Raw genomic sequence first — 19,834 nt, 5'->3', positions numbered from 1 at the left:
CATGGAAGCGCCTTGCGTAGCTGCGCAAAGCTAGCTCCGACCTCTGTAATCTTCTGGACCAGCAATTTTCAGCCTTTTTCATTTCATTTCAACCTTTTTCACACCATCAATTTTTGGACACTTGACAAGCCACACCACAATGCTGGTGGGGGGGGGCTCACACACCCCCAATGGCCCAATTAATAAATGATCCTCCCCCGAACTCCTGCAGCACATCTGAGGACTATTCACAACACAACAATGTGCTGGGCGCTTTGGTTGAAAATTGCCGCTCAGGATTAGTTCGCACACAAGAGGTTGGACGATTGGTTCCGTTGATCCCAGGCGCTCCAAAAGGTATTTTTCTTGTGCGGAATTGGGGCACGGGGCTTGCAGAGCACGGCTTGCACCCAAATCCTGCTGGCGCCACGAGCCAAAGATCTCATAAGAACATAAGAACAGCCCCACTGGATCAGGCCATAGGCCCATCTAGTGCAGCTTCCTGTATCTCACAGCGGCCCACCAAATGCCCCAGGGAGCACACCAGATAACAAGAGACCTGCAAGGCTTCCTGGGAATTGTAGTTAAAAACATAAGAACAGCCCCACTGGATCAGGCCACAGGCCCATCTAGTCCAGCTTCCTGTATCTCACAGCGGCCCACCAAATGCCCCAGGGAGCACACCAGATAACAAGAGACCTCATCCTGGTGCCCTCCCTTGCACCTGGCCTTCTGACATAGCCCATTTCTAAAATCAGGAGGTTGCACATACACATCATGGCTTGTACCCCGTAATGGATTTTTCCTCCAGAAACTTGTCCAATCCCCTTTTAAAGTCGTCCAGGCCAGTCGCCATCACCACATCCTGTGGCAAAGAGTTCCACAGACCAACCACACGCTGAGTAAAGAAGTATTTTCTTTTGTCTGTCCTAACCTGCCCAACACTCAATTTTAGTGGATGTCCCCTGGTTCTGGTGTTATGTGAGAGTGTAAAGAGCATCTTTCTATCCACTCTGTCCATCCCCTGCATAATTTTGTATGTCTCAATCATGTCCCCCCTCAGGCGTCTCTTTTCTAGGCTGAAGAGGCCCAAACGCCGTAGCCTTTCCTCTTAAGGAAGGTGCCCCAGCCCCGTAATCATCTTAGTCGCTCTCTTTTGCACCTTTTCCATCTCCACTATGTCCTTTTTAAGAAGTGGCGACCAGAACTGGACACAATACTCCAGGTGTGGCCTTACCATCGATTTTTACAACGGCATTATAATACTAGCCGTTTTGTTCTCAATACCTTTCCTAAAATCTCCATCCGTTGGGCGGAATATGAAGCATGGAGCTGCTAAAAGGAAATAAGCGGAGTTGAATTTACACTCACCAACTAACATGGATTCTTTCACAAACTCTTTGCTGAGGTGGGAGCGCTGGGTCAGACAAGAGACGTACCTCTCCAGGACATACCAGCACATCTCATAGTAGAACGGGTAGCGAAACTTGGCCTGCACCTGGAAGGGAGACAGGAAAGCTTTGGTCCATCTTGGAGGCAGGGAAGTTGGTGGCTCCTGGAGCCGGTGATCAGCTACTCAACAGCACAAGAAGCCTTTGCAGGAGTGGGGGGAGGGGGAGAGCGGGTGGGAGCAGAGGGAGATGGACGCCTTCCGCATACGCAATGAGCGGCCCTGCCCGCCCGCAAGCCAGAAGAGCATCATTTGGCGGCTCACCAATTTTGCACCCTCCCGGGGAAGGGAGAGGAGGAGGGCAATGAAAGGGGACGGCTGCAGCCTTATGATGGATTCCCACCCTCTCCACACACACACGCATCAGTCTCACGTCAGAGAATTCAAGTGAGAAAGGGAAAGGCAGGTGTTTGGAGACGGCCTCTGAATTCTACCCCATTTTCCTGCTCCTCCCCAAGGCCAAGGACATACAGATCTCACACCCCCCCCCCCGCCCAGGCTGTGAGGCAGCCAGCGCCAGACACAAAAAAAGGGGACAGCGCAGAACAGGAAGAGTTGAGGAGGTTTTCTCTTATCCGGGAGGGGGGGGGAGTGGTGGAGACAGGCAGGTGCTAATCCAACAGGTGCCGTTGCCCAAGTCAACCTCAAGGACAGGCTGCCCTGTGTGTTAGTCAAGTACTTGTTTACACAAAGTTCTAAACAGAACCTCCATGTATAGGAGAAATGTACCTATGCGTATCAGTGGCTGGGTGTGTGTCTTCCTCTCCCCCCCCCACCTCCCCAGATATTGATTCTGAGTGGTGATGGAATAACATGGAGTATATACTTCCTTCCAAATCCCTCCTCAAAACCTGCCTTCTCTGTGTTGCCTTCGGCACACCCTCCTGTAGTCCCCATCGCCTGCTTTTAGCTTAAGAACTTGTCACTGCAATAACTGCCTATTTTTTTCCTGTTTACCCCACCCTACGTCTTCCTCCCTGACCCCTGTTGTCCTCCCCAACCAATTTCACACTAAGCTCCACAGGGCAGGGGCCTGTCCTATCTGCAAAGCATCATGCACACTGACGGCACTATTCGAACAAATAATAATCATGACAAAACCCACCAGCGTCAGGAAGGTTCTTATATTGCTATGAAAGAGGTTCCTGAGGATGCGCAGCTCCACTCTGATTAGAAAACACACAAGCAACCTTCCCTAGAAAGGGGTCAGAAATCCTTTTTTTTTTTAAGCTAGAGAAGCCACACTCCTTCTCCACCCCGACTTCAGTTCTATGGAGGCCAGATCAAGGCCAATGGGCCGATCACAGGCTCCAATCTCGGCCCTATTCAAAGGGGGCTGCCATCTCTCAGCCTCTGCTTCCCATCTGAAATTGAAGACCTTTCATGACCTGCCTCACAAGGTCGTTGTGAGCAGCTGCCCATTTGTGCCTCGGTCAGTCCTGATTTCTGGTGCAGTGGGCTTTTTTTTTTTTTCTCTTTTTCCTGCAAGGAAGCAGGCAGCACTGCAAACCAGCCAGGTGTGACCAGGATCTTGTGACGCAGTCTGAAGGTAATAATAGGTGTAATTAAGAACAGGTCTGCCAAGAGCACTCAAACCAGTTTCCCAGTTCAGCCATCACAGGGAACTGCAGTTTAACAAACCAGGGGAGTGATGAAGCATGAAAGGGGAGAAGGGGGCATGAAGGCACATGGCCTGTTCCCGGTTCAAACTAACCGCGGTTTCTGAAACCAGAATGGCTGCATCTCAACTGGGCGGTTGTGTCTTTCATGTAATGCTACCCAGCTGTGATATCGAGGGCAAAGAATCAATCTGCCCCTTGAGGGGATCTTTCAGGAAAGAATACAGTACAGTATTCATTTCTTCACCCCCACCCACCCAGACAGTCAAGAACCTGACATTGTCCATACGTACATGCTCCATATCAGCTCCTTGTAGCCAATGCCAACTATTAAATAAATCTTGACTATCTGCTTGCTCCATGTATCCCATCCACCTGAACAGAGAGGCCTTAACATAGAAGTGGACCATCTCTATGAGCCTTACAGGGGTTATTTAACCCAGGGGGTTTTAAACCTTCCAGAAAAATCTTCTAGGGTTGGATGTATGCATAATGATCAGACACAAAAGGAAATCAGCCCTGCTCATACAAGGATGTTCATAAATGTGGCAAGAACCAGTGCAATGTGAGGGTAGGGAGTTGGATTGGGACAAGGGAGAACTGGGTTCCACATTCCACTGAGTTCATTGGGTGAATTAACCTGATCTCTCGGGATAAAACGAGGAGAGGGAAAATCACAGAAGCCACCCCGAGCAACTTAAAGGAGGGTGGAATAAAAATGTAATTAATAATAAAAGGAACTCAAATTTTTTTTTTCTTTTAAAAAAAATTACGTTTTTTTCCCCCGAAAGAGCACTGCAGGAAAAACAAAATTTGCAAAAATATTTGACTTACAAACAGGAAGCCGCCTTCCACCCCTCGGCCTTCAAAAGGATCTCAGCCACATTGCCTGGGGAATATTAAAGACACGATTTGCTCAACATTTTGCTGACAGGTTTCGGAGTGCCACCAAATTTAGCCAATGTGCTTTTGTGTTTGTTTTTGTTTTTTTTTAAAAAAAAAAATTCAAATGCGCAAGACAAGGCAGTCAAAGGCATGCAGTGCTCCTGGTCCGTGGAGATCAATCTCGAATTGTCAATTTGAGTTCCTAATGGCCTCGCTATCCAGTTTCCAGCCCGCAGCCAATTCCCTCCTAGCCTCTCTAATGCATCATCGTATTGGAAACTGCCCTCCTCATGCTGTAAACCTTCAAACGGTGGAGACAGCAAGTGTGTGCTGTGAAAGTCGATGGGCCTCGCCAACCAAGTGGAGGAGGGAGGAATACAGCGGAGGGTTGAAGCCTACGTGCCCTGTTTGTGGGCTTCTTGGCTGGCCACTGTGGAACACAGGGGTGCTGGGCTAGGCGGAACTTCTGGTTGATCCATCAGGGCTGCTTTTATGAACTGATCGTGGAACAACCAGACCAGAAATGGGAGAGTGGCACTAACCTTGCAGTTCTTTTGGAGTCAAGTTAAAATTGCCTGAAAATGCTGGATTCCCTCCCCCCCCCCAATACTACCATCCAATACCACCACCCTGCAGTTGCTAAACTGGCAACAAATGGTGCAGCCGTCTTGCCGTATCACAGAGCAGATCAGAGGACGAATGAAGTCTAACCCTGGAAAGCCCACAGGCTGAGTTCAAGGGGCCTTCTGTACAGAATTATGGCATTCAGTCAATATGGCTTGGGTCTGGGATACCTTAAAGGTCTGCCTTCTGACACAGGATTCTGCTTACCTGTTGAGATCTTTTGACCAGGCCATCGGTTCCTGAAGCTCAGCTGACTAGCATGAGGGGGAGAAGACCAGCATGTCTCCTTCTCTGGTGGCCCCCAGGCTGTGGAACTCTCTTCCACAGGGGGTTTGTGGTTCTGATCTTTTGGTTTTTAAAATGGGTCCTTAAAGGTCCACCTGTTTGGGCTAGTGGGTGGGCGAGTCGGTGCTGATGTGGAGTTGTGGGGAGGCAAAAACGCGTATTCTGCCTGCTCCTCTCTGTCTCGTCTGCATAATAAAGCAAGAACCCTGTTTTAATGCATTTTTGGATGTCTTAATGTGTTTTTAATTGCTAACTGCCTTAACGCATGATTATCAGGCAGGATATCAATCATTCAATCCAAATTGATTCAGTTTTGCAATGGTCACGAGCCAGCCAACCAATCATGTCCGTTCAATCCGGCAAGAGAGACCTGCACGTCAAACAGGCTTCAGAATGTGAAACCCTTTCAGACCGAATCCCGTGAATGCAAAATGGGGTTTAATTGGGTGCTCGAATCATGCACGGTGGGCCTTTGGGGATGAGGTCTGTGACACACCTACCAAACAGGTGGTCTTGCTTGGTCAGTGAAAGTTACCTATTTGGAGAATGAGGGGGGCTCTTTGCCTCCCTTCAAAACGGAAATCGAGGCAGTCCAAATTCACAGCAACAACCATCTCTCTAGGGCGGGGGGGTTGAGGGAGAGTGACTCCCTCACGAGCAGCAAACCATCTCCGTGCACTCGATGTATCCGAAGACCAAACCAGCTTCCATTACTCAGGAAATGAAATAATTGCAAAACTCCAAATGTCTGAAATTGTCCCATTTAATATTCCAATATATCCTCTACCACAGGAATAAAATCTACCCTGGAAGGGGCTCAGAGGAGAGAATTTTAATTGATGCTTCCCAGCTGTAAGCTCTCCGATCAATAATTTACAAACCAACCAAGTTTTTTTTCCCCCCATTTATTTCTGAACACTGAAGGGAATAGCTACTCACTGAGAAAAAAGATTCTTTCCACAGCTCAGAGCAAAATTTTTGAAGTTATCAGAGGGGACTTCGCAGACATTTAGTCATGGGTTCCCAGCAAGTACAGGAGTGACACCACCCCACCATCATCAGCTCTCATCAGCAAGGGCTATAAAAAAGTCCTGTTCAGACTTGGCCTGGGCCATGACAATCTTTTCCTCAATCCGGAGGGAGTGCAGTATTTTTTATTACAGGGTTGCAATTAACAGGGTGACCAGATGACCCCTTTTTCCAGGACATGTCTTCTTTTTTAGCCTCGTGTCCTGGAGAAGAACTTAAATGTCCTCCTTTCCCTTTGAGTGGAGAGCACGCAGACTTCTTGTAATTAATCAATAATATATAACAGAGTTTTAAATTTAATAGTAAGTAATATGGTGTTTAAATTAACCACATGAAATCAATATATGAGTGTTTTTACCTTTTATTTTGCCACGTGCTATATTTTTCTTGGTTGTCCTACATCTTGGGGTGCCTTATCCTCTTTTGTGGTGATGACATATGGTCACCCTGGCAATTCCCCTGCTTGGTTGTAGGGAGGGGAGCGCAAGGATCATCTCCACGCAAGCAGGATGTTGCTTTATAAAAATGTTGTGTTCCCCCCTCCCCCACTGGATTAACAGAGATGGACTAACACAGCTATGTTTGGGAAGACTTGTGAAAATGCTTGGGGGACTAGTAACTTTTGTAGATCTACTTGTAACCCTGGTTCAATATCGCCTACACTCACCAGCCGCACCTCTCCAGGGTTTCAGGCAGAGGCTTTTTCCAGTTCCCACAACTCTCTCCCAGTCCCCTTTCCCCCTCCACAATAAGAACACTAACTGTGGATGTCAACATATTGGCTGGCTGTTAATACCAGTTTAACTGTCAGGGTTTCTCCCCAGCAAAGGGTCTTGGGAACTGTAGTTTGTCAAAGAGGCTGAGACTGTTGTAGGATTCTCAGCCTCTGTCACAGAATTCAGGGCTCCTGGGGAGGGAGTGATAATCTTCCAATTCCTCCAGCACCCCAGGGGTCAGAGAAATTAATCTAGATGCTGGACCCTATAATAAGTGCCACCCAGAGAGAGGCCCAATGTATTGTGAACAAGCTGCAACTCAGGGCCACATCATCTCGCCAAGATAGCACCAGACTGTTCCGAGCGTTCTAATAAAAATAAAACAGCTCTGAACGCCGACAATCAAGGCTGATTAAGTCGTACACAGCAGGCTCGGGTACAGTGAGACCACTATGAGAGCATGCTCTATTTGAGCCAACAATAATTGGGCTGTGCATCAAACCCCTGACATTTCCTCCTGTCAGCCGCACGATGTCAAGATCAATACTCTGGAGAAAGTCAACTGCAGGGTGTCACCCTAGATGGGGCCCACTGGCCAAGTTTTACGGATGAGCTCGGTTTAGATGTTCAGAATGGTGAAGGAACAACGGGTTCCTGTGATTTGCGCAGGAGAAACTGAACAGTCTTAAAATGCTTTTGCTTTCAAGCAAGGGTCACACACACCAGGTGTTAAATGCACAGCATTATCCATTTCCACCTTTCTTTTCTTATTTTCAAATCGAGAATCCAGATCACAATTACAGCATGGATGGAGGGGGGGCTGTTTTTCCCTCCCCCCATGCTGTTTTTCCAATCAAAACCAACACCCCCCTAAAACTAGCTGCCCCAGGAGGGAAACCGCTATGGATGCCAATTAGCCACTTGAAGGAGAATTTTCACTGGGAAAATGGAACAGTGCGGAAGGGCTAACCCGCCCCCCCCTCGCCCAGCTTGCTGTGCCGGTCTCCCACGATTGCTATTTTAAAAAGGAAGAAAACAGACAAAGATATAATGATGCATTTATGTGTACCTTGACCCTAAGACACCCAGTTCAGTGGGGCTTATTCTAAAGCCGATCTGCTTAGACACATTAAAACAAAACGCTGCGACTTATTGACAATTGTGCAAAACGAGCGTATTGTATTGTATGGTCTCTCCTGTTTGGGATTGCTTGTTCTGGTTTCGCAATTTGTGGGGTGGGGGAGAAGGCACCGAGAACTAAAGCCCAACCCCTCTGGCTGCCACAGTTTCAGTGCGCCTTGTCCACACACCTTCCGCCGCAAGGACCAGAGAGCTGTTATTTATTTAACTGAAAGCTGAAATTCACAGGGAGCTGAATCCCGCTTCCCCCTGCCCTGCCTCAGAATCACGGCGTACCCACACAAACACACACCTGCCTTGCTCCTAATTGTAGCCTCATATCTTCATACCAGAACCTTTGCCTTCTCATCACTCTTTCAGACATGCTGCTAATTGGATTCCTCTTCCCAGAGGAAGAGACCTTGTTCTGATGGAAACAAAAAATGCAAAGGGAGGGATTTCCCCACCCCTTTCTAATTTTTAATCCTTCCCCCCTATTCACTCTCTCTCTCTCACGCACACACTATTTTTAGAACTGAAATCAAGAGACATGACGTGGGTTTTTTGCTGAAGCTTGCTTAGGCAGGTTTGCTGGCCTGGGAACCAGGAAGTGTTTAGGGCTCTGCAGGTGAGAGAGAACAGGAGCCGTCAGGGAGGGGCCTCACTTGCTTCCCTCTTCCAATTGCCACTTGCCCTGGGGCATTAGCAGCAAGAGGAATAAAGGCACTCCGGCCTCCACTACCCACCCGGGAACAGGGGGCTCTGGGTAGATCTGTCAATGGTCTCATGTTGTAAGTCACCTTTGACTTAAGAGGCAGGGCCTAAAGCTTTTAAATATTCATCACAAATAGGCCAAACTTCCCACCACGTGCCCCCGAGACACAACTGGGCAGTTATGTCAGCAGCTATTATCCCACCCACTTTGCATTTATCTTCACAACATCCCTGCTAAGTAGGTCTGTTACTCTAAGTGTATATCTGAGAAACCGAGGCTGAGAGATAGTGAGTTGGCCGAGGTCACACAAGGAACTCATGGTGGAGGCAAGACTTGGGGCTTTTCAGATGTAGGTGCAATTCTCTATCCTCGGAATCACACCAGTTCCCTACAACCTCTTCACAATTGTGAAAGCAGTAAACCTACGTTAAAAAAACCAAAACAGAAATAAGACATACTGTCGAATCTATCAACAGCCTGTAAGCTACAATAAAGGGCTCTGAGGGCTGTGTGTGTGTGTGTGTGTGTGTGTGTGTGTGTGTGTGTGTGTTCAAGCCACCCCTACAGCAATCCAGTAAAATCAGAATGATCCCCATATTCAGATGGGAAGTCCGAGGCTCTGAATCATTGGTTTGCTGACGTGAGGTACTAAATGGCCACATTGCTAACCACAAAGCTGCACGACTTCCCAATCTAATTATCTTCTAGAATCTCCCACCCACTGTGGCTCCTCTTCAACACAACCCGTGCTTCCAGCTTATATTCACACAAATTAACAACCAGGTCTTGGCAGACTTAAGCAATACCCGCTCTCTGGCAAAGAAAACAGATACGCCTTGGTTCTGTGTTCCAACCGAGACATGCTTCTCCCAACCACCTCCTCTAAAGGTGGGGCAAGGTAGTGCTGACACCCACATCCTGACTGGCATTAAAGGCCCAGTGGATGCCAAATTTGGGGAGGGCGAGAGCACCGCACCTAGCAGAGAACGGGCGCTTGGTGACACTGTGGCACCTGCGATGCACAGGGAAACAAAAGTTCTCAGAACTCCTGCCGAGCAACACCAAGTAGGGCTTTGTGTTTTTCCAGGAAGATCAGAGGGGATGGGTTATAAGTGATGGCTACCATGCGGTGGAAATTCGGAGTTGGAAAGGATACCAAACCAGAAAGAGAAAAGCCAGGATGAGCACAGGGTGAGGCAAGGGGCAACAAAGGGTTAATGCTCCCGGAATGTAAATGTCAGAGAAGAGCTGATGCCTCTGAAGGCAGCTAGAAGAGCATGATCTGGAGGCCTATGAACCCACCTTGGGAGGATGGAGACCAGTCAAGGACTCTCGAGACCACAGAGGGTAGTGACAGGTGCTGTGGTCTAGGAACCACCCATAGGCTCATACCAACAAAGTGGGGGGGGGGGCTTTACTATGATGACCAAGATTAGGTTTCCTGTTCCACAGCAGATAAGGGGGTACTTCCCACTATACTGCCCAGTGAATCAAGAGAGTGGTGGCTCAGAGGAAGAGATGTAAGAGATGTCCTTGTTCAGCTGCTTGGGGTCCGCTTGCATTCTTGGGCAATGAGATCTTTTAGATCAGGAGTGGGCAGGCTTCAGGTTTACGCAACATCCTTTGTTTCTGACTAGAACCCCAAGGTCCACCAACTGGGGGGGCAAGTGCAAAAGAGCAGCTGTGGAGGGTTAGGACAGCTACTTAGAATTAAGGAACAGGATTCCTCTGAGCACGTGCTCAGCCCAGGAATTTGTTCTCTGTACCAGAACTGAGTTCACCATCCTTTCTCCACCAAAATTCACTCCTGGTTTTCCAACAAGCTGCCTTTGTTTGAGCAGCCTAACCACGGGGGGCAAAAACCATACAGCCTTTTCGGGGTTGATTTTGGGAGTTGGAAACTCTTGACAATTGACTGAAAAATCATGCAGAGCTCTGCCAGTAGATTCTGATCTACTTCCTTGACCGCCCGCGTTCTAGACTGTAGACATTTGAATCTGCCTTTGTTAAACTCAAGGCCTAGTTTCGGCCACCACCAGGAAAAGGTAGAGAAGGGTGGAGCTGGAGGGTATTTAACCTCTCTGGTAGGAGCTGCTAATTGCTGATACAACAGCTCCGAGGCCTCAATTCTGCACCCCTTCACTGACTGGCGGGCATCCACCCCATGGCACTAGAACCCAAAGGACCTAGTGCACAGGTGTTTCAACAGCCCAGGTGTTTCCTTTGGACAGTTACCCGACTCATTCCAAGCCCCCTGGTACCTTCTGTGTCTTTCTTGCCTTTCGAAACAAACTTTTAGCTCATGCATTTACACAGTCAGAACAAATCAGAGTGTCCTTACCCTCGTTCTGTCCTCAATCTCGTAGATACGAAGCTGCATGGGAACATTAAAGCTGTGCAAGATGTTTCCCCCAAACACCAGAGAATCTACTGGAGTATAAACGGCATGAATCCACCCTAGAAAGGTGGAGAAAAACACAAAGAGAGAAAAGGACACACCTCCTTAAAAAAAACTAGGGATAAACCTCCACAAAAGGTAGGGCAGCTTTCCTGAAAGGTGGAAAGAACAGGGCCCAAGGAGAACAAATTCTCTGGCTGCATAAAGGGTTTCCAGCTGGTGGCATCTAAGGGAGGGGCAAGACTGCAAGGCCCCCTCCACCAACCTGGCTGGGATGCCTTACCCAGAGGTTTTTCCTCTCCCAGAACAGCCTCTATCAGCGGCCAGCCTACCTCGATGCATCAGAGGGCCAACTGCCCTTTGGCTCCCTCCCAAACAGCCTCTTGTAGCAGCTGTGGATTTGCTTATTCCCCAATCCCTTCCCTGTCCTTTTTCCCTTCTGCGCTATGTTTGTTAAGTTGCAAGCCACTATTTTATGCTGCAAGCATCTTGACCGCCTTGGCAGACAGGCAGGACATCAACGATAAAGAAAATCCAGAAGAAAGCAAAACGGTAGCTTTACCAGCTTCGTGCTACAGACTGGAGCCCGGTCCCGCAGAAAACACACATCGCAGAGGGGAGGATTAAAAAAAATTATAAAAGCTAAGCACAGACACAAAGGCTGCAATCCTAACCACACTTTCCTGAGAGTAAGCCCCACTGAACAAAACAGGACTTACTTCTGAGTAGACCTGGTTAGGATTGCGCCCATAAAGAGTTACCTGAAGGAATGAAGAAAGTGTGACCTTGTTTCAGTTCAATTCTTTGGCATCGCTCTACCCTGTCTCCCAGAAATATATCGCTTTGTTTCCCGGACAGAACCCATTCCTCGTAGAGTTCTAGGTTCTGCAAAGTTGGAGGGATCAACCAGAAAATCTACAAGCAAAAAAACAAGGAGGGAAAAAACAAAGCTGTCTGAAACTTAACAGTCAACATTTCCACTGGGTGTCACACTGCTGTTTGGGGGTGCGCACCCAGGGACATCCCACTGAATGTTTCAGCTGAAAAGCTTCCCCAATAGAACCTGCAAAAGAGATCTGCCTCGTCGCTGTGCCCTTTTACAGCTTGGGTTGCTATGTCGGCCACCCCCTTTCCTAGATAAGTCAAGCCTGGTCCTTGCCATTTAAGCTCTAGGTATTTGCAGAGTAGATTACTCCAGGATTTCTCAAACTGTGGGTCAGGACCCACTAGGTGAGTTGTGTCGCTCTGGGCATTTGCAGAGCAGATTACTCCAGGATTTCTCAAACTGTGGGTCAGCACTCACTAGGCGGGTTGTGTCGCACCGAGCTCAGCTGCCATTGAAAATACAGAGCTGAAAACACAGTGTGCAGAGCTGCTGAACAGGGTGTGCTCCCGGTGGGGGAGAGCCCTGGTGCTTTGCCCTAAATGGGTGGGAAGATGGGATGATGGAAAGAGGGCTGTGTGGCTAGAGAAGGATGCAAGTCTGCCTTTGGCTTTGACTCCCAAGCTGGGATGTTTTAATTGCACACGAGAGCACTGTGTGATGGGACCTTTGGCTGGTCCAAAACGCAACCATCAGGTTGTTCAACGGGGCGCTCAAATCAGACTACATGACCTGATCTGTTTTCAATAGTTAGGAAATTTGCCTCTGGGCTCAATTTTATGCACTAGCTTTGACCCAAAATGACTAGGACGCCTTAAGAACTGCCCCAACCGCGCGAAACGGCCCAACCACTTTAGGTGAGTGGCACGGCAAATCCATCACACCACTGCTCTACAGCAGCACCTATAAGACTGCATAGATTAAGGGGGGGGGGAGATCTCAAACTTCACATCCTGTGCCAACAGCACCCACCTGGCCCCCACTGAATTCTGACACTAGCTCGGCTGCAGTGCCAGCCCACCCGAGTATCCCCCCGGGCCACCTGGCTCTACAAAACCCTGGACTCAAAGCTGGCATCTCAGTGTGAGCAAATCTGGTGGGAGGACACCATCTAAGTCCCTGCTGCTTTTCCTTACTGCTGCCTCCGATCTTGACCCCTGCCTGTTTTGGACACACAGTGAGACTAAGAGCCAGCTCCTCTGGGCCCCAGGGCCTAAGCGCTAGGAACCTGGTCCCCGCCGACTGACAATCAAGCTCCTTGGATCCTCCGAGGCTGAGGGGGGCAAAAGCCACTGCTTCCAGTGAGCCACTGCATCTCCCTTCCAGAAGCGAGAAGGACCGTGGCACACAAACTGAGAGCCAACCCATGAGCTACACTCTCTGGGCATTAAATGAAAATTGAATCCTCTGGTGTGTCTTCTCATTTTGCATGGGGGTGGGCACCTGGCTCAGGTGCAAAGTGCCAACCTGCCACCATTTATACACAGTCGTATGACTGATATGAAACTGTGGAGCACTTAAGAACATAAGAACATAAGAACAGCCCCACTGGATCAGGCCATAGGCCCATCTAGTCCAGCTTCCTGTATCTCACAGCGGCCCACCAAATGCCCCAGGGAGCACACCAGATAACAAGAGACCTCATCCTGGTGCTCTCCCCTACATCTGGCATTCTGACTTAACCCATTCCTAAAATCAGGAGGTTGCGCATACACATCATGGCTTGTACCCCATAATGGATGTATTTTGGGGTATGTGCATGTGGGGTATGGACACCCCACTTGATGTATTTTGATACAACACTCCGCCCAGCCGGCCCCATGAGAACACAGAAGCATCTAATTTCAACTAAAGAAATACATATATTTTTCCCCAGTCTCTAAAGCAAAGACAGTCTCTTCTTCTAGGCATCTGAGAGTTAGGAACCAGTTTGGAATTAGAGGGTGGCTCCAATTCTTCATTTATTTTGGAGGCTGGGTTTTCTTAAATGAATTTGCAGTTTGAGCAGTGAGTTTTTAATGCCTGTTTTCTAAATGACGTGAGCTGCTTTCGGAGCCCTGGAGGGGCTAAAAGCAAGGAATAGATGTAAAAATAACTGCCCAAAAATGGACCATGAATCAGGCTTGTTTCAAGCACCAACCAAGATGTCCTTTCTCTCTCTCAGTATTTTCCACCGCCGGAGCTGATTTTCTGAAGATTTTAGAGCGTAAGCAATTATGAGGATTTGGTAAGGGCTGAAAAACGGAGACCATCAGACAGCACAAGAGTGGTTTCCTCTCCTCCCACTCCTTCCCTCCATTCCTTCCCCCCCCCCACAAAAGGCATTCTATCCACTTACCTTCCCTCCTCGAAAAACATGATACCAAACTGAAGTGCCCCCGAAATCAATGTGAAAATCTGTGAAACATCCTTTCACACTCATCAGACAGTACCTGCAAAGCACACAAGCATGGGAGGGGGGAAAAGACACATAGGGATCAAAAGTGGATCTCCGTAAATCTCAAAAGCCCAGGCTTGTTTATTCATCTTTACCTGCAACGCATACGTAAAAGACCCTTGGTTTAAAAAAACAAAAAAACACATTGCATTGATCTTCTGAATGAGTTGACCAAAAGCCCCACCTGGATTTCAGATGAGGAGAAACAAAACCTTCTTTCCAAATTTTGGATTCTTTCTTTGAGAGATCCAGATGAAAAATCGCCCCACTACACAGAGTTAAACGGGTTATCTACGTGCACAGCCCGCGACTCCCCGCTCCGCTGCTATTCCAGCTTTATGGCTTGCCCTGGATACCCAAGAGTCAGGAGGGTCTCTTCAAGTTCTTCACAAATGGTGACCAAAGTTTTAACCCAGTCCTGTTCAAACCTTAAAGCGCAGGGAAAAATTTAATGGTTACCGGTGCTGCTTTAGCCGAGGATAGAAACTCATCAGGAAAAAAATGAGCTCTGTGTGCACTTCTCTTTGGTTATTTTTATTTTTAGGTTCTGGGGGAACCAGGGTGATGGGAAAGAATCCACAGCCGGCATTGCAAAGCGCTGAATTCTGCTCCCTCCCCATGTCCTCTTTTGCAAGAGTTTGGAGCAGTTTTGTAGCCGCAGGGGGTGGGTGGGGGGGGCTCGGCTCCCCTCCAGTCCGCACGGCTCCTCTCAATCCCCCAGCCTCCATCTGTACTTAATGGCTGAATTACTGCCGCTATTTTCATGCTCACTCACTATGGGCACCTTTGCAAAGGCAGGAAGCGCACACCACTTAACCCACTAACCTCCTTTCCGCGTTCTGGTGGCGGGATCAAGGCTTGCATCTCTTTTCCTCTTCCTCTCTCTCTCTCTCTCTCTACCTTCTTCTCAGCCTTTCCCACCAGGCTAAGGACTTGATAATAGGAAGCACACAAGCACAAAATCCCTCCTGGAAAAGGCTCTGCCTTTTCGAGCAGGGCTTCCTACCCACCCACCCCCAACCCAGCACATTTCAGGTACAGGATCTCAGCAGTATGCAATGGGCATGCAAAAGTCCCTCTAGATGATAGGCTAGGAAGAGCCTTACCATGTGCCTTGGAGAGGCTGGCAAATCAGAAAGTCTTGGGATACAGAAGAACTGGCTGCCTAGCAACCCCATCCAGAGTCGGGAGTTGACAGAGTGATACGCAATGCTTCATGAAGATGGTAAATTTGCAGGCTTGGAGGGGGGAGTGAGAAGGAGGGGGGGGGAAAAGCAGCCACCAACCCCCCCCTCCTCGTGCTACGGCTTTGCAATTATAAGCTTCCCTTGTACAATTACAAGCCTCGCCTATTTCCCCAGCTCTAGCATTCCAACTGCACTTTGAAGCCAGACGTGAGATTTTCTTTTCCTCTGCCTGGGGGGGGGGGCTATTTTGGATGCTTTAGGGGGAAAAAAAAAAAAGCTGGCAGAAAAAGGTATCACAGAAAGTCCACGAAGCTGTGAGGCTACAATCCAGCTCAGAGCTGGGTATGCTTTAACCCACTGATTTCAATGGGGCTTAGCATGAAGACGTAACTAAGTTGCAGCATGATCGCCACGTACAGGCTTTGCAAACTCTGCGTCCTTCACTCCTCCACACTTTTAAAATAAACTGCCCTTTTCTGTGCCTACATGTCCGTTTCACCTGCCCACGTGCCCAGCTGAAATGGAAGCCGGGACTGGCTCTGCATGGAAGTTAAGCGTGAAATCCCTCGCTATCAAATCCGTCACAGGGAACAGCTTCCGTTGAAATCCCAAAAAAGCACCTGGGGTTTCCAGAACGAGCAAAAGTTTAAAGAAGAAATTCCAATATATGTGGAAATCATGGTTTGCGGCTGCCCCACGGGCAAAACTGAAAACAACAAAAGCAAATCGATAAATCCACACACATTTTGTCCGTCCGTCCCCCGAGACCTGTGGGCTGACAATCGCCTATCTAGCTGCTAACACCCTTCAGCGTTTCGATTCCGACGCACGAAAACTTTCTGGTGGTTAGCCAGACCTTCGCGTTAGCCAAAGCAGCTGGGCTCGCACCAAGCTATGGGCCCTGGACTGCCACTCGACGCCTTAATTCTTGAACCAAATCCCCAAAGCGTTTGCAACTGTGGACGCACCGAGAGACCGAGTCACATGGATATTCTTGTTCTTCAATGAGGCCATTTTGTTAAGAACTTGAGCCCCCAAGAACAGTTCATTTTTCACACCCAGAAGGACTAAGTCAAAAGTCTTTATGGCCCTTTAGAAAAATCTGTGGGGCTGCCCCTCCTCCTCTCAATCAACCCTAAGTGAGTGCAAATAAACCACTCCTCAAATTTCTGCTGCAAGTCTAACAGAGATGTTTCTCCCTTCGCTCTCTCGACACCAGCAGTTGATGAAAGGCTTAGAGATCTGAACAGCCTCATCCGCCATGCAGTCTCTGGTGAAATGCCTTTGCGTTGACCTCTACAGCTTCCTCCCGACACAACGCTGCAGTCACATGGTCTGCTCAGCGCAGCAGCTTTCTCTTGCCATGGCTAATCTTACACCCCGCTCCAGCCTCCATAGGCAGTGCCTCGTCACCCAGCAGACGCTCTTTTGCCACGGGAGAGAAAGCTCAACTTTTCCAAAAGGGTCTCTTGGCAGCCAGATATGCCGGAGTGTCCATTTTGGAAAAGCATCCACTTCACCGTACCACTTCACCGTACCTTGTCTGAAACAGGACTGGATAGAAACATCATAAAAGAATGTACATCCCTGCCTGCCTGAGAAGGGAGGGGAGAGAAAAAGAGAAGGAGAAAAGGAAGTTTACGCTCCCTGAATTACAGCAATCCCTTGCACTTTCAGCTGCTTAGGGAAGCCAAAAACGGATGAATGTCAAAGCATAGCCTTCTTTAGCTTGCAAAATTTAACGTAAATAACTAACTATATAATGCATGCAAATGCATGCAAAGCCTAAATAAACAGAAATAAAAGAAAAATAAACATACAAATGTTGGCAAATGTCGCAGAAAGTTGGGTGAAATTGGACGAAAGAGGAAAGCACGTGGACAAAACCTGAAATGGGGATATTAACTGAAAACCGCTGAAAGAGCAAAGCGATGCAAGTCGAGTGGATGAAAGGCAAAGGATTGCTGTTTTCGACACCCACAACGAACCTTTTCCTGGACAGAGACATTTTGTGGGTCCTGTAGATGCTGCTTTGGGAGGGGCCCTAACTCAGTAGGATGCAGAACTTCTCTGGTTCGACCCTTGGCAGCATCTCTAAGTAGGCAGAGAAATCGTGGAGAGCCACTACCTGTCGACAAGATGGTCCAAGGGCCTGACTCCACTCCACTTAAGACAGCATCATGCACTCCAAATGATTCAAATCTGCCACTTGTCCCTTGCTCAGATTTTTAATTCCACTGCCACTAACCTGTGCCTCTCCTTCCAGAGGTTATTCTTTTTTCTTTTCTTTTTTTGCCTTAGGAAGCTGCATTTGTGACCAAGCCTGAGGTCTGAAACGCATTCGCAGCAGTTCTCCCATTTCCACCTCCATCTCTGCAAAGGTCAAGAACAATCTGGAAGGCACTGAAACAGTGCGGGGGAGGGGGGGAAGAGGAGATGCACAGACCTGATTCTGGGAATTTCCTGGGCTGCCATTTAGTGGAGGCTGAACTTGCACAGCCCTCATTCCGAGGATGCAGGCTGCATTTGTGTCAGCTCTTTCAACTGCTGCCAAATCAGAAGCCAGCTGTAGGGTGGGCATATGCTGGGTTGTCGTGGCACCAAAAAGGCTGTCCCTATTCTCTGTGGCAGTTCTTGCTTCCTGTGTCGGCCCTGCAGATGTGTGGGTAGAGAATACCCTCGGCTGAAGCTCTCCTAAGATAGTCCTTCGACGGTTGTGTTGTGTTTTTTAAAATGCCCCTGGGAGATGCTTGGCAAATTCCCTTCCACTTGACTGCAGCCTTATGGTTAGGTCGAACGCATGATGCACATTTACACTACTACGTAAGAAACAAAAATGGAAACCCACAACTGGGTACCGAACGGGCTCAGCTGGGGTAAAGAATTGCCTTTTAACAGAAATCATAGCGGAAAAAGCAAAGGCAGTCTGCCCTGAGCTCCACATGTCAGCAGGCTAAAAACAGGACTGTCGTCACTTGTCCCACACGCAGTGGTGTGTCATGTTTTAAGTGGAGAAATTTGTCTCCGCTCTCTCTTCAAAGCAGCACCTTCCAACTTCCTTGCAGAAAGATGTCAGCGCACCTTCGTCATCCAAAGCTCTTCCCAGAACCGACAGCACAGCCCACAACTGCCAAACTCTACCCTCAGCAATTCAGAATGCCACAACAGTTCACCAAGATGCACAAATTCACAAGTGACACGTGCATAAAAATACGCAGTTCATGGACGCGGATGTGTAAGAGAGCTGTGGGGGGAGGGGGGAAGGCTAGGCTACATGTGACAGTGGAGTTTCCAGGCCCAAATCAGCACAGAAAGATAAATCGCATGTATGACCAACACGAGCTGCAAGAGACATCCAAGCCAGATACAGGTCACTGCTGAAAGGCGACAGCACACACAAGGGAACCCAGAAGCAGTTGCTGAAAAGCACACATGTTGCCAAAATGGGAAGGAGGGGAGAGTGGCACACTTTTTCAGGCTCCTGGAAAAAAGCGGATGTGTCTGTCACACATAGAGAGAAACACAATCTCCTGGTAAGCTTCTTCTCTCTTGCATAGGTCCGACGCAGTACACTTTGGCATCACAAAGCTTTCCCTACCGCTGAGATCAGACCACAAAACCATTCCCCACTCCTAACAGATGGTCCTCTCCGTCTCTGATGCCAGGGTCAAGGAGCAAAGTGGAAAGCTCCCCCCCTCTCCCACCCTTCCAGGGGAGAATCCCAGTGAGATGAATGATACAGGCTGAAATACAATACCACAAAACCACACGTCAACATGCAATGGCAAGCCAGAGTGCAGGGCACAGGAGACCGCAGCAAAATCTGCCAGCTGGTACCCAATTTTTTTCCCCTTAAACCAGAAGTCATTGGCACTCCCTGGCAAAGGCTGCAATCCCATCACACGTACTTGGGAGTAAGTTCCATTGAACTCAATAGAGCTTAAATATGAGTAGGATGTCCTCTGAAAGACAGGGAATTTTTAGGAAGGACAGTGAACCGACAGACTAGTTCAGCATTTCTCAAACTGTGGGTCGGGACCCACTAGTGGGTCATGAGCCAATTTCAGGCGGGTTGCATAGCACCTAGCCCAGCTGCCATGGAAAATTCAGAGCTGCCAGGCAGGGTGGCTTCCCAGTAGGAGAGAGGCAAGGCACTTTACCCTGAATAGGTGGGAAGGTGGGACACTGTAAAAGGGGGGGGAGTGCTGTGTGGTTGGAGAAGGATCCAAGTCTCTGTTCGGCGAGTAGGAAAGTTTGAGTTCCAAGCTATGCAAAACAACAGCACAAGCATGCTATGTAATGGAACCTTTGGTTGATAACAGCTTAGGTTTGACGCCGAAATTGATGATGTCACTTCCGGCTATGACATCACTGCCGGTGAGTCCCGACAGACTGTCATTCTAAAAAGTGGGTTCCAGCACTGAAAAGTTTGAGAACCACTGGACTAGTTTATTAACAAAGAGTAATCTCTCTCTCTCTCTCTCTCTCTCTCTCTCTCTCTCTCTGCA

The 19,834-nt window shown here is 48.5% G+C and overlaps 1 protein-coding gene across 6 annotated transcripts in view; it reads right to left on the bottom strand.

The window, feature by feature from the left end:
* Positions 1–19,834, bottom strand: part of KDM2B (lysine demethylase 2B) — a 69,020-nt gene that overhangs the window by 31,514 nt on the left and 17,672 nt on the right. For 3 of the 6 annotated variants that reach the window (XM_066609640.1, XM_066609634.1, XM_066609635.1), the window contains 4 exons: positions 14,041–14,134; positions 11,581–11,734; positions 10,763–10,878; positions 1,351–1,477 (listed from right to left, as the gene is read on the bottom strand). In XM_066609640.1, coding sequence (XP_066465737.1) covers positions 1,351–1,477; positions 10,763–10,878; positions 11,581–11,734; positions 14,041–14,134 — 491 coding nt within the window. Of the gene's footprint in view, positions 1–1,350; positions 1,478–10,762; positions 10,879–11,580; positions 11,735–14,040; positions 14,135–14,964; positions 15,062–15,245; positions 16,589–17,772; positions 17,879–19,834 lie in introns of those variants that run through there. The other 3 variants (XM_066609637.1, XM_066609638.1, XM_066609639.1) reach the window with 3 other exon arrangements.

This window comes from Tiliqua scincoides, chromosome 14 (genome assembly GCF_035046505.1).
Source record: "Tiliqua scincoides isolate rTilSci1 chromosome 14, rTilSci1.hap2, whole genome shotgun sequence".
Classification (NCBI taxonomy): domain Eukaryota; kingdom Metazoa; phylum Chordata; class Lepidosauria; order Squamata; family Scincidae; genus Tiliqua; species Tiliqua scincoides.
Note: the sequence above shows the minus strand (reverse complement) of the source record. Positions and strands in the feature narration are given on the sequence as shown.